The sequence below is a fragment of the Electrophorus electricus genome, chromosome 13, assembly GCF_041902795.1.
Source record: "Electrophorus electricus isolate QZ-2024a chromosome 13, ASM4190279v1, whole genome shotgun sequence".
Classification (NCBI taxonomy): Eukaryota; Metazoa; Chordata; class Actinopteri; order Gymnotiformes; family Gymnotidae; genus Electrophorus; species Electrophorus electricus.
Window position 1 is genome coordinate 6,041,901 of NC_137509.1, and position 13,322 is coordinate 6,055,222.

Genomic DNA, 13,322 nt, shown 5'->3' on the forward strand with positions numbered 1-13,322 from the left:
TGCAACAACACGGTTCTTGGGTGGCGAACTACAAGACACTCGTGTCAGCAGAGGATGCCGGCTTGGAGAGAGAGGATGTAGTCTTTGGCACAGTCACAGAGGTGGCAGTGAGAAAGCATGTTAGAGCAATTCTTGGCTTGACGCAGCTCGGTCGGAAGAGGTCTTCCCCCTCTCCTTCCCTCTCTTTGTTGACCCTTTTCTCTGGCTTTGCACATCGTTTGTTTTTCCGTCACATGGTCCCCCCCTCTGTTTCTTTCTCTCAGGCATTCCCTCAAGCTGTTGATATTCCGGATAAATTACATCCCTTTAGCAACCCTCCTCCTCTTCTACAAGTCTAGACACACGCACGTTGTTCCCAGTTTCCCCGATACAAAGGATATAGGATATTACACACACACGCAATCATTCATGCACACTCGGCAAAACACGTTTTTTTTATGTGTGAATTAAAAATGCACTTATTTTTCTATTGACTAAAGCAGACAAATTATCTCTAAAAATATGGTGTGTGTGTGTGTGTGTGTGTGTGTGTGTGTGTGTGTGTGTGTGTGTGTGTGTGTGTGTGTGTGTGTGCGTGCGTGCGTGCGTGCGTGCGTGAACTTGTTTCACATCAAATGACAGTGCCCACTTTCTGTCTGTGGGAGTATCTATTCCAAGATTCAAGTAGTTCTCCTTCAGTAATTTGGTTTATTGGTGTAATCAGAGCCTTAATGATGTTTTCTGCTCAGTATTATCAGTGCTGTGCACTCCCTTCTGAATACCCACATTTCAAATTCAGAGAGTTTAGGAGGGAAGGACCGCCTTTGCTGCAGTGTCTTTTAGTGTTGTACCACAGGTCAGGTAGAAATGTCCTTTCTTGTAATGTTGATAGTTCTGTTTGTTATGATAGTTATATTGTCTGATTTCACTTACTTTTTTTTTATCATCCTAACTCTCTTGTGTGATCTTATTTACTGAAGAAAATTAAGAGTAGTGTTAGAAAAAGAGAAATTGAAGAGGTAATTTAGCCTTCAATCGTTAATTAGACTAATGAGTTAAGTCCGGATGTGGTGGTTTTGTTGGACTGTGTCTCACTACTTTCTTAGGAAGGGTCTTTGGAAAGCTTCTTTTTGACAAGGTTGCTTCCACTGGAGGACAGTAGAGAGTCACTGTTGTTATTGGGGAAATGAAGCTACCGTTTCATTTTGAATTTTCACAATGACTTTCTCCGTAGAATGACTGAATACGATTCAACAATCTATTTATTTATGTATTTACTCATTTATGTTTCTCTGTTTTGAGCACAGCTGGCTGCCTTGTGGATGGTTTAATTATGATTATCTGTGGGGTTTACAAAGGTGAGTGTAAGCAAACTTCTCTTAGTGGACTTCTCTGTTAGTGGACTTCCTAATTTGTTCATTCTTAATTCTGTGCCTTCACGGAGAAGAGATATATAAGAGATATTAGTATTAGTAGAGATTAGATATTAGTAAAACAGTATTATCTCATCCACTGTTTCTGTTCACATTTGTTATTCGCATAACTACAGTTCACCACAGTTAGAATTCTCCACTTTTACCCATCCATCACTCCACTTTGTGTGTTACTTTTTTCAAAGGTACTGCTACTGGTTGATGTGAAAAGCAGCTGCTCAGCAAAATGTTTAAAGGTTTCTTGTGAAACTCTATTGCATTTGCCAGTGCTTTTCATAATATTTTTATCATACATGTCTAAAATTTGATAGTAGGCTACCATTTATTTATATATATATATATATATATATATATATATATATATATATATATATATATATATATATATATATATATATATATATATATATATATATATATAAATGTAGCATGAGGGCCATCCAGGAAGTGTATGTGGCTACCAGCACTAGTCTCTGACATGCCTTGCAACTAGTAGGTTTGTGTTCACATTTCTGTCCATGTCTGGTGAAAAGAGAGCAGAGTACAATGAAGAATGTGTTTTTATAGTGTGCATTTCCCCTCACTCTCGTTTATTTTAATTTGTCTGATGTGATGACACAATTGTTTATTTTGCATTTCATTTAACGGAATAACAGCCTAACAACAGCATAACAACTTAACGCAATAACAGCCTAACAACAGCATAACAACCTTACAGAGTAACAGCCTAACAACAGCTAATGGAATAACTTATCTTAACAACAACTTAACAACTTTATGGAATAACAACTTAACAACAGCCTAACAACCTAAAGGAATAACAGCCTAACAACAGCCTAATAACTGTATGGGATAACAGCCTAACAACAGTTTAACAATCTAATGGAATAATAGCCTAACAACAGCTAACAGAATAACAGCCTAACAGAACTGTCATGATGATGTTCACCATCATGGCAAATAAGTGACATTACATTATGTGTTTCACAGAATTTACAGCTACAGTCTAAAATTATTTTATGAAACTACATTTCTTATTGTAATCTCTGTATCTAATCTTTGTATATTGAATATTTAGAAACTGCCTTCAGCATATCATATACAGGCCAAAACACTAATAATAATAATATAACTGGCTTTAATAAAAGTATCCATATGCGAAATAACAAGCCATTAAGTCAATATCCTGCCTCTAGTGCATAATGACATGCAGAAAGTACAGTAGCTTGAGCAACAGAGGAATTAGTAAATGAGTGATTTATTAACCATGATGAAGAACACAGGGTGGGAGGTAGTGTCATATTTGTGTCAATTTAGCAGATTATTTAAAAGGTCTAGAACGCATCTGTCTTCACATCAGCACTGTCCCCTCCATGCACCAATCATCAGAAAGCTGCTGTTGGTGATGGCTCCTCTCAGGCTCTGCCCCTCACATTCTGTGATTGTGTTTCTGCCTCATTAACTGTTGACTGTGCAGAAACTGGGTCAAGTTTCAGTTTCCACAAACCTATTGTATATTCCGCAAATGCAGCAGTCAGCATTGTCACCTTCACTGTCAACACATATTTTGTACAGACTAGTTGGAAAGTTTTTCTTCTTTTCCATTTTGTTTAATCAAAACCAAACTCTTGATTGAGAGCAGGGTCAAGCTGCATTTATGAAAGCAGGCTATATCAAGGGTTTCCTACTAAAGATTTTAGCTGATAAATTCTAAGATTCGAAGGTTTGTTCCATTATAAATATTAAACAAGAGACTGGGAGTGGAGATGACAAAGTAAGACCATTCTGCCCAGACTGCATACACCATGGTGATTCACGAGAGGATCCGTGCTCAGTAGGTCTTTGGCAATGCCATATCCTGCCTCATAAAGGTGTAGAGCTTTTATAAAGCATTAAAGGTCCTGAGACTTTACAGCACAAACATATTATAAACATTTATCATGAAAGATCTAGAAGAAGAATCTTCCAAGGAAATCATATATGAAAGCATGCCATATTAGGTGATTAGGATTTATATGTTTTAATATTTAAAGGACAACTTATATTAAGAAAATTTACATAAAATGGTTACTCTTTGTAGAATAATAATCAGAATATGATTTTTTCCATTTTCCTTTTAACTGCAAGTAAATAAATGTACACAAAATAAAAAATTGTATGTTATTAACATTTAAAGTCATTACAAACTAAAGATTTAAACTCATTACCAATTAGAGTTGTGAATTTAATTCAGATACCAGCTGGCACCATTTTTGAAACAGTCTGGGACATTAATTATCCTACTTATAAAATGTCATCAGAAATCCAGTTTGATTTTTCATGTATTAATTTATTTTTGCCTTTTTCGCTCACTGTTGGATAAAGCACATCACTACAAAGGGTGTAGGACATATTTGACTTCTGTTTACACTTGCTCTAATCCAACTGCTGCCATTACTGTGTGAGCAAACATGACCAGAGTATATCAATATATCACCTATTACCACATCAAACATGTGCACACATGTCCACAACAACAGAAACCCTCTGTCGGTCGTTCTCTCAAACACAGAAACATACACACACAAGCACGTGGCATAATATTATGTAATAATGATCAAGCACTTTGAGGCAGAATAGACACACATATGCAAATACACACTGCCCTTCCTACAAAGCCACTCCCTTTGGTTATATACTTATATTGATATGTATACAACACACACACACACACACACACACACACACACACACTTGACTTACATTATGTAGTCTAGAATGTTTTTAATAATGAATCATGAATCATTCATTTGTATTTTTTCTATTCTAATAAAAAAAGTCACATACATCCTGGTTTCTTTTATTTACAATCACTGGTACACTGTGTAATTATTCCAATCAATGTTATACAGTCACTGAGCTCCTGACTTTTGATATGATGTGTTGCTCTGCACATACAGTTTATGTTTATATGTTTATATAACAAATATTAGGTGAACTCAAAGATAGCCCTTAAATCTTTTGCTGTTTGGTTCACTGGTACATAAATGGTCACCGAGCAGTCAAAGCTTCCCCTGAGGATTGAGTGGTGCTTCCAGCATAAATAGCTTTAAGTAGCTAATGTCAGAAAGTTCTTTATGCAATACTGTATGTTCCACGGTTTATTTGCCTACTGATAAGCTGAGCTTATGATCCGCAGAGGTCGAACATGGTGAAGGGGTAAAGTCACACTGGAGTGACGGGGTGCAGGTTCACCCAACTGCTGCATGAGAGCTCAGTGACAACACTTGTGATTGAACATGTAATCTCATTCGATGGTTATGCTTTTCCAAGCACTTAATAAGAGCTGATAAACAGGTTTGATGCTTAAACAATATAAGATTTGGCACATGGTACTCCGTGTGTGTGTGTGCATGTGTGTGTCTAACAAAGAAAGGGAGACAGAGAGAAGGGTGAGATATAGTCACTGTGAAGGTTTTACCACCTCAATATCAGTAATGTGTTACTGTACATTTTTTCAGAGTAAAGTAGATTCTATTACACATCTACAGGAAACTGGCCTTCAAGCTATGTCACTCTGGGAACATTTTTATTCCTTTTCTCCAAAGGAAAAAGTCGGTCTCGCTTGCTTTGTTACATCATGGCTAATTGACTCATTCCATTGGCCAGGCTATAGGCGGGTGACCGGCTCCACGGGAACACAGGGACCACCTACTTGGCCTTGCACAACGAAAACATTCCAGGATGATTTATAAAACCTGTCACAACTATGACACAAAAACACCTGCTAATAAGGGCGGCTCCAAACCATGCAGCAATGCTTGTAATGATTATGCTGATCATGTCCAGGAATATAAGCATAATATGGCCATTAGCTTTATAGCTTTATAGTGAATACTGTAGCTTTATAGTGAATACTGAAATGCAATATGTTTGTTCATGTGTTTGGTAAATATATTTTATAATACTCATCTTATAAAAGTGGTTTTGACTGACAGAACAGGCTGTGATGTGGGTCATGTGACCTGATTCAATCAGTCAATTCCGGACTGTTGAAATTAAATAAACAATTGATACATGGGTACTGGAATAGACCTGTAAATATTACATTATTTATGGATATGCATTATATAAATTGACCATACACTGACTGGTTTGGTTTTAGTCATTCAAATACTTTTTTGCATACTGTGAAGATAAATCTGTAGCTGTTTTTAAGATTCAGAGAATGTTTAGAATTTCACAGTTTAGTTCAAAAGGTCACAGAAACTTGTATCAGCTGGTTTTGAGAAGCAAATTAATATTTCGGCTGTGAGTGTGTAGTTTGTAGTGTGTGTGTGTGTGTGTGTGTGTGTGTGTGTGTGTGTGTGTGTGTGTGTGTGTGTGTGTGTGTGTTTGTGTGTGTGTGTATGTGTGTGTGTCCTACTGTAAGTATGCATTCCTTATGGCTTTATTTCTTTCTACCTTTCCCTAATTATAAATTCTTGTTCTTTATTGCTGAAAAAATAATAATAAAAAGGGCCATTATGCGCCGTGCCAGGGCTTAACCAAGTTACAATTTTATACAATTAAGGAATTCTAGTCACATGTGCAGTTCTTATTAACTATATTTGTCAGTAACTATAATCCAAATGTCGTCCTCATGAGAAATGTTCGACCAGGAAAAATGTTATGTCTAGCTGATAACAGAATTCCCAGCCTTGAAGGTTAAGGACGGTCAGCAACTCTGGGATTAAGTCACTTTAACCCACTAGGACCAGGACCAGTTCTAGGACCAGTTCATCCTCTTCAAATGTCAACGAGATTATTACAAAACATATAGTACAAAAAAATAGCAAAGTGGTCCTAAACCCGTGAGAAAAGTGCAGCTCAGAGTGCACCTTTAAGGCACGCCGACATTTCCACGGCAATTTACATCAGGCGGTGCAACACGTCGATTGAATTTGCATCAAATAATGAGGAGGGGCAGAGGAAGCGGAGCATATATAAATTTACCGGCCATACTCTTGCTGGGTGAGTCAAGATTTCAGTAGGCATTAGGTGTGATCTGTGCCAAGAAAGAACATCCGCTTACCATATTTATTTTTTATTTAGTTAATGTAGACTTAGTCATTTAATTTTATCATTTGCTTGGTGAACTCAGTTTCACTGAAGGTAATTTTTCTAATATTTATATTCACGTAACGTTTCTGTGAACATGTTCCCTGAGGGCAGTATCGGGTAAGAAGCTGGTCTCTCTTTATTCCCTGGCTGTCTCTAAGTCCCGTTGCTTTTGTGTGTGTTTTAGTGTTTTGTCACTCATTCATTTAAGCACATGAGGAAAGCTCACTTGTGTGGGTTCTGCAAATGACAGGGGTGTGTGTGTGTGTGCACCATTAGCTGGTGCATAGCCAATATGCTATGCTGGTTTTATGAAACTGGGCACTGGTGGAGTTCTCTGTCGTTATATTTAAGATTAAGTTTAACCTAGTTCGCTGGCTATCCCCAGTATTGAAACAATATTTTTGTGTATTTTGTGTAGCACATTTGTCTGGTGCCCATATGACTGACATTTTGCTCCTTGCAAAATAATTTCTTTTTATATCTTCTGTAAGTCAGTAATGACGTACAAGATTATTTTAAGAATGCTGTAATTTAACGTTTAATTCGCAATCACGTTAAGCAGTAAATCTTGTCACATCACACGCACAAACCACTCAAATCACCATTCACTACATCGTTATAGTATTGAAACTTTAAAATTACTGTTATGGGTAAAATCGTTGGTATATTAAAGCTATCATATGTGGTAGTGGTATAGGGTATCGCATTCCTACTAGGCTACAGGCAGTTTATTTTGGTCACTCAGTGCTTGAGTTTATAGGCTGGCTCAGTTTTCAGAATGGCTGCATGTAGCCAGGATATATTTGGTTTATGTCTGTATAAAGGTGATGGAGTGACACAGGTTCTATTACAGGTGTAGTGAAGACCCACGTGGGCTAGATTCAGTCAGACAAAGAAGAATGATGGCTGCTAAGTTCTGGTCATGTGAGGTATATTTAGTGGGTGGTGAGAGTGTGTAAGTGTACATGTGCACACAGGAGAATATGTGTATACACTTGGATCTGGGCAAGTGTCTCTGTGACCTTTTATGATTCAGATGAGGTTCATTTGTGACTCAAGAAATATGGGAAATATGACTACACGCATACCTGTGTGCAAGAGTGAGTGTGTGAATGAGAGAGAATGTGTCTGTGTGTGTGTGTGTGTGTGTGTGTGTGTGTGTGTGTGTGTGTGTGTGTGTGTGTGTAAGAGAGAAGAGAGAAGAGAGAGAGAGAGAGAGAGAGAGAGAGAGAGAGAGAGAGAGAGAGAGAGAGAGAGAGAGATCTTATCATATGTACTTTTATCCATGCTGGCATTTCATAGGAAATGTCTGTCTGGACAAGTCGGACTGTTACGTGAGCTCTTGGTCAGTGACCAAACATTTCTGTCTCTCCCTCGCTGTCCTTCTCTGCAGGTACAGCTATGAGGAATGCAGGGCTATAGCTGACTGGCTGCTGACTCAGACTGCTGTGCGCCCCCTGGTGGGTATTGTGTGTGGCTCAGGGCTGGGTGGACTAGCTGACCTTCTAAAAGACCAAGTGGCTTTCAACTACAGAGACATCCCCAACTTCCCCCAGAGCACAGGTTAATGTGTGTGCATGAATATGCATATCTGTTTTAAAGCACTGTGTTAGCCTGAACACCCTGAGCTTTACTTGAGCAGGTCTTATTGCATTATTGTGCGTGGTGTGTTGAGTGAAATTGTTTTGCTAGAATTCCTGCTCCCCGTTTGTGATCTCATCACTGGCCTAGGCTCTTTCCTTTGCTCTTGCTGCGTGCATTTATCAGCTGGTTTGTTTCAACCAGTGCACGGCCACGCTGGGCGGCTGGTGTTTGGGACTCTGAAAGGGAGGCCATGCGTCTGCATGCAGGGTCGCTTCCATCTCTATGAGGGATACCCCATTCAGAAGGTATAGAAATCTCATCACATCCCATCATTTTTAGTCTTATTTCCACTACAAGTTCTCTTTTCTTAAGACCTCTTCAAAGTGTTCATGTTTCTCAGGTTATGTGGCTAAGGGTACACTGAAAGAGTATTTTATTCAGGACACACTGCAATATTGCACTTTGTTACATTTCTTTGTCATGAGTTCCGGGTGCACTAAAACCCAATTTTGAAGGTTCCTAACATCTTTATTATTTTGCATATTTTGATTCCATATTTTTTAATGTCTTTCAAAAGGCTAAGTGCAAACATACAGCAGCCAGTGGGTTTTGTCACCATCCATAACAAAACTGTGGATTAATTCAAGCAATGGGACAATGACGCTGTGTGGGTTTGCGGACTCCTGAGGCTGAGGAACACTGCTCTAACCCACCCTACTCATCTACAGAATAATTCAATAATCTGGTTTGTTGTAGATTACTCTGCCCATGCGCATATTTAAGATGCTGGGTGTGAAGACCGTGATCCTAACGAATGCTGCAGGGGGCCTGAATCAGGACTTCAAGGTGGGAGACATCATGATCATCAAAGACCACTTAAACATGCCTGGATTTGCTGGCAACAACCCCTTAACAGGACCCAACGATGAACGGTGAGGGGAGTGTGGGGATGTGTCTTCAGAGTTCAAAAGAAAAGCCTTAATATGGCAGTTCAAGGTTTACTGTAAACACACTGTATTGTGCAAAACTTCACATGCACTCACTTCAGCTGACCTCTGCACCTCCGCACTGTCTCCACTCTCCAGGTTTGGTGTGCGGTTCCCCTGCATGTCTGATGCATACGACCGCGAGCTACTCCAGATGGCCATGGACGTGGGCAGCGAGCTCGGCTACAGCGACTTCCTCCGCGAGGGCGTGTACTGCGCGCTGGGCGGCCCCTCGTTCGAGACCATCGCAGAGTGCCGCATGCTGCACAAGCTGGGCGTCGACGCTGTCGGTGAGGGTCCCGCCCGGCTTCGTTAAGGGCCATTATTGTTCGCTGCCCCACTAAAACTGTTTGCATTTCATGTCGGGTGCCAATCTACACACTATATCTACACAGTACAGTCCTTAAGAGCATGTAGATTTCAAGTGTTGGAGTAGCTTTGATTTAAATACAGTGTTAGAGTGGAATAGGCTTTTGGAATAGGCATTTCCATTATGAACATAAACTTTAAATAATGTGTACAGGTGTTATGAATATTTTATAATCCATATTTTTCACAATAAGGGTGTAACGTTGTCTATCTCTGTCAGGGATGAGCACAGTCCACGAAGTGATTGTGGCTCGTCACTGTGGCATGCGGGTCTTCGCCCTGTCTCTCATAACCAATCAGGCAGTGATGGACTACGACAGTGAGGAGAAGGCCAATCACAACGAAGTTCTGCAAACAGCCAAACAGAGGGCGCAGCAGCTGGAGAAGCTGGTGTCCACCATGGTCATTCGCATGAAGCACAACAACAACTACTCCTAAATGAAACACGGGGCAAACGAACACCAAAGCAAAGCGTTGGAAAATTATCCAAAACCAAGACACACATTTTCCACACGGGGTTGCTTACAGCAGGCTACAGAGCTGTGGAACATTCAGATAGTCACTACAGAGTCATTATTGGTAGCAAGTAGCACAAAACTTTGTTCTATTCCTCTTAATCCTTCATAGCATGTTTTAGTATACTCCAAAATAGGCAGCATCGTGTGTTGTAGATTCTTTGGTGAATTCTGTCTGCTCTATATCACCTTCTCCTGATAACAGAAGAGATCTGATGTACATTCCCTTAGTAGGCAATATAAAATGCCATACTGCAGATAATCATGTAAATGCAATTTAATAATTTAATACTGAGACATTTATTTTTATTAATCTTATGTTTAAACTAATTTAACAGAATCCTTTGTAAACTATTAATTGCTTTGAGTTCAGTGTGCTATGATGTACAGATGTCATGCCTGTCTATTTGTCTTTTGTAATGTTGTTATGAAATGTATCTATTTATTATCAATGCCTAAGTCCTTGTATTGTGATTGTGTTCAGTCTCATCACAAAGCATTGTCAGTAAAGATTAACCATGACCCATAGTGACTGATGTAATTGTATTTATGAAAAAACAGTACAACTGGATAAGCAAAGAAATTTAATCAACTGGTGTAAATAAGTATATAAAACAAGAACTTTGTATTACATCGTTGGGGTGGCTAAAGTAGTGGCATGACATTTGCAGTGATGATATTGCAGGTAGCTTTTGCTCACAGATTAGGGTGAATAGACGTCCGTTTTTCCTCGTTTTTGGTGGCCTGACCCAGCTGGAGCTGTCCCTGGTCATGTCCGCATTTTACCTGTGAATTAAAAACACCCGGATGGTCCTAAGACAAACCTGGCAGCAAAGCAGACAGGCAGACGTCTCCCGTTGTGATGGTTTTGGCCAGCAGAGGGCGCTTGCTGCTGTTATCTACTAACTACCTCCTCCACTTGCAAACTCAGTTACAGAGAATACTGTTCTGTAAAACTCCACCAGTAGCTAGCAAATGTCAAATGAGTCCACATCACCAAAACATCTTTTAAATGCTTGAATGCAGGCTACCATGTGATCTACAAATAGTGCATCATGTTTTAAAACTGCATAACCTTTCAGCCATCCATATATGAGCTGACATGTTGATAGCAACCGTCTCATAAGTCCATTTTATTTATCAAATGTTTCATAGTGTACCTTGCTTCACTCACCATGGTACTACTGTATGATCGCACAACAGTCTACAAACTTACTTACTTAGTAGTACACAATTTTATCAGTAGGCCTTCAGCATAGTTTATTACAGTACAAGTTACCATATGGTCAAAATACACAAAACTGTAAGTGCCCCCCTCCCTTTTTATTTCATAGATAGAAACATTTTTTTTAATTATATATTAATTTATATATTATATATTAACTGTTGAACTGAAATCTTCAGAAATCTGGTCACAGATGTGCTTTGGCACAACCTCATTCATCCATCCACAACCACATCTGGGCACCTCTGTCCCTCCATTAACTAAAGTGCTGGTTTGATAGAAGGTTTCCAGGAATCTTTCTGTAAATTCACTGACAATTTTCTTTTTTCAGGATGATGCCATTACTCAAATAAGAAGTGTCAAGTCCTTGGATCCTCAGCACCAAAGTGTTTGAAAATTCAGCAGTGAAGAGTCAGGAGACTCATCAGATTCTCATGGTTTTATTTGTGCATGTGGAGAAACTTCAGATCAGTTTTCCTTAGCCAGAAAATAACATCAGGCAGTCGGTCCAACTACACAGGAGAGTGATCAAACTTAAGAACTGGGGGACAGACAGGTCTCACAGGCCTGAGCGGAGGGCATGTTGTCTCCTCCTGACCTGCCTGCCCTACAAACCTCTCTATCTTCTTTATTATATTTTTAATACTTAATGTAACATCTTAAAAAAATGCAACAAGTACTTTAAAATGGTGTAACCTTATAGACATTTTTTTGCTTGATGATAAACGTATAAAATGATATCTATTACAAACTACACAAAATGCCACAATGCTCTTTCAGGGGTGATACTCTTTAAGCTGATTTAGGAAGCCAGGGTTCGGCCTAATTGCCGGCCTGGTCAATTTGACTCTATTGAAGGCTTCTTCAAATGACATCTTCTGCTCTGCCATCAAGTAACCAATGGCAACTGAGGCAGACCGGGACACGCCGGCATTACAGTGGAGCAACACAACACCACCCTGTGTAAGAGACAACAGAGAGCTAACACAACGTGTGTGCGTGCATGCAGAATGTGCCATTACATTGACATGCCATGCAGAGTTTTAATAAACTTTCTTTAAAATATGCAAATAATTTTATCATCTGTATTAGCATCCTGCCCAAGAAGAGTGTGTGTGTGTATATATATATATATATATATATATATATATATATATATATATATATATATATATATATATATTATATATATATATATATATATATAAAAACAAACACACACCTGCTGTCTAGCTTGATCTATGAACTGAAAGCACAGGGGGAAGTAGGTGGTGAGCTCTGTGTCTGGCAGGTCCAGCATGGTGACAGTCTTATAAGTAAAGAGCTCTGGGAACGCATTCTCCACCCCATAGGCTACGTTGAGCACGTGAGTCACCTGCAACACAAGGCGTGAACTAAAATAACTAACAAATGATAAACTACATTATTCTAAATATTCCTCCTCCTGTGCTGGACATACGCACGTTAATGTCCAAAATGTACTAGCTGCTGTGATGCTATCTGAAATAAATAGTGGGTTATAGTAAAATAAACACTGTACAGTTGATCGAACACAGTGAGGGGAACAGGTTAAAATGATCGAACTTTGTTCTACCTTCAATCTCCGCAAAGTTTCGATGTCATTGGCAACATCTTGTGATGCTACGAAGAAATCAGTCGACAGTGAACATTTTAATAAATTAAGACTTCTAAGTAATTCACGGCAACGCTTGTCACGAGATATCTAGTTTATTCGGAAGTATTGTGTAACTCTAGCAGAAAACTCTCTTACACAGTAGCAGAAAGGGCGTTACAACGCCAACTTGCAGGTCCAAACTCAGATCTTGGACAAAGCCATACGACCCGCTCGTGCCCGCCTCCACAGCTAGTGAGACACGAGCGTCATCGCCGCTTCGCGTTTCAACAAGTACCTTCCCGGTAAGCGTAGTCACTCGCGTGCTCTGCTTCTTCAGACGCGCTTTGGAGAATCCCTGGATCTCTTGTCCGAGAGATTTCATGACAAAATATTTAACAATCTCATATTAAGCTTATAATGACTCTTCTGGTTAGGCCTGCCACTAAACTAGGAACTATTACAGAAGCGTGAAACTACACATTGCAATTAAGGTTGGAGCAAATGTCAAAATTAAAGTCCTGTAACCACACGGGC

At 39.3% G+C, this 13,322-nt stretch overlaps 2 protein-coding genes across 2 annotated transcripts; one reads left to right on the forward strand and one right to left on the reverse strand.

Moving 5' to 3' along the window:
* Positions 1–6,410: 6,410 nt before the first annotated feature.
* On the forward strand, positions 6,411–10,476 carry pnp5a (purine nucleoside phosphorylase 5a). Its single transcript, XM_027022470.3, has 6 exons — positions 6,411–6,611; positions 7,888–8,057; positions 8,280–8,383; positions 8,835–9,010; positions 9,164–9,354; positions 9,654–10,476. The coding sequence occupies exons 1-6, from the start codon at positions 6,589–6,591 to the stop codon at positions 9,869–9,871; spliced, it is 882 nt and encodes a 293-aa protein (XP_026878271.2). The 5' UTR covers positions 6,411–6,588; the 3' UTR covers positions 9,872–10,476.
* Positions 10,477–11,597: 1,121 nt separating this feature from the next.
* Positions 11,598–13,291, reverse strand: dusp19b (dual specificity phosphatase 19b). Its single transcript, XM_027022480.3, has 4 exons — positions 12,945–13,291; positions 12,768–12,814; positions 12,396–12,548; positions 11,598–12,132 (listed from the first exon to the last, which is right to left on the reverse strand). The coding sequence occupies exons 1-4, from the start codon at positions 13,168–13,170 to the stop codon at positions 11,950–11,952; spliced, it is 609 nt and encodes a 202-aa protein (XP_026878281.2). The 5' UTR covers positions 13,171–13,291; the 3' UTR covers positions 11,598–11,949.
* Positions 13,292–13,322: the final 31 nt, after the last annotated feature.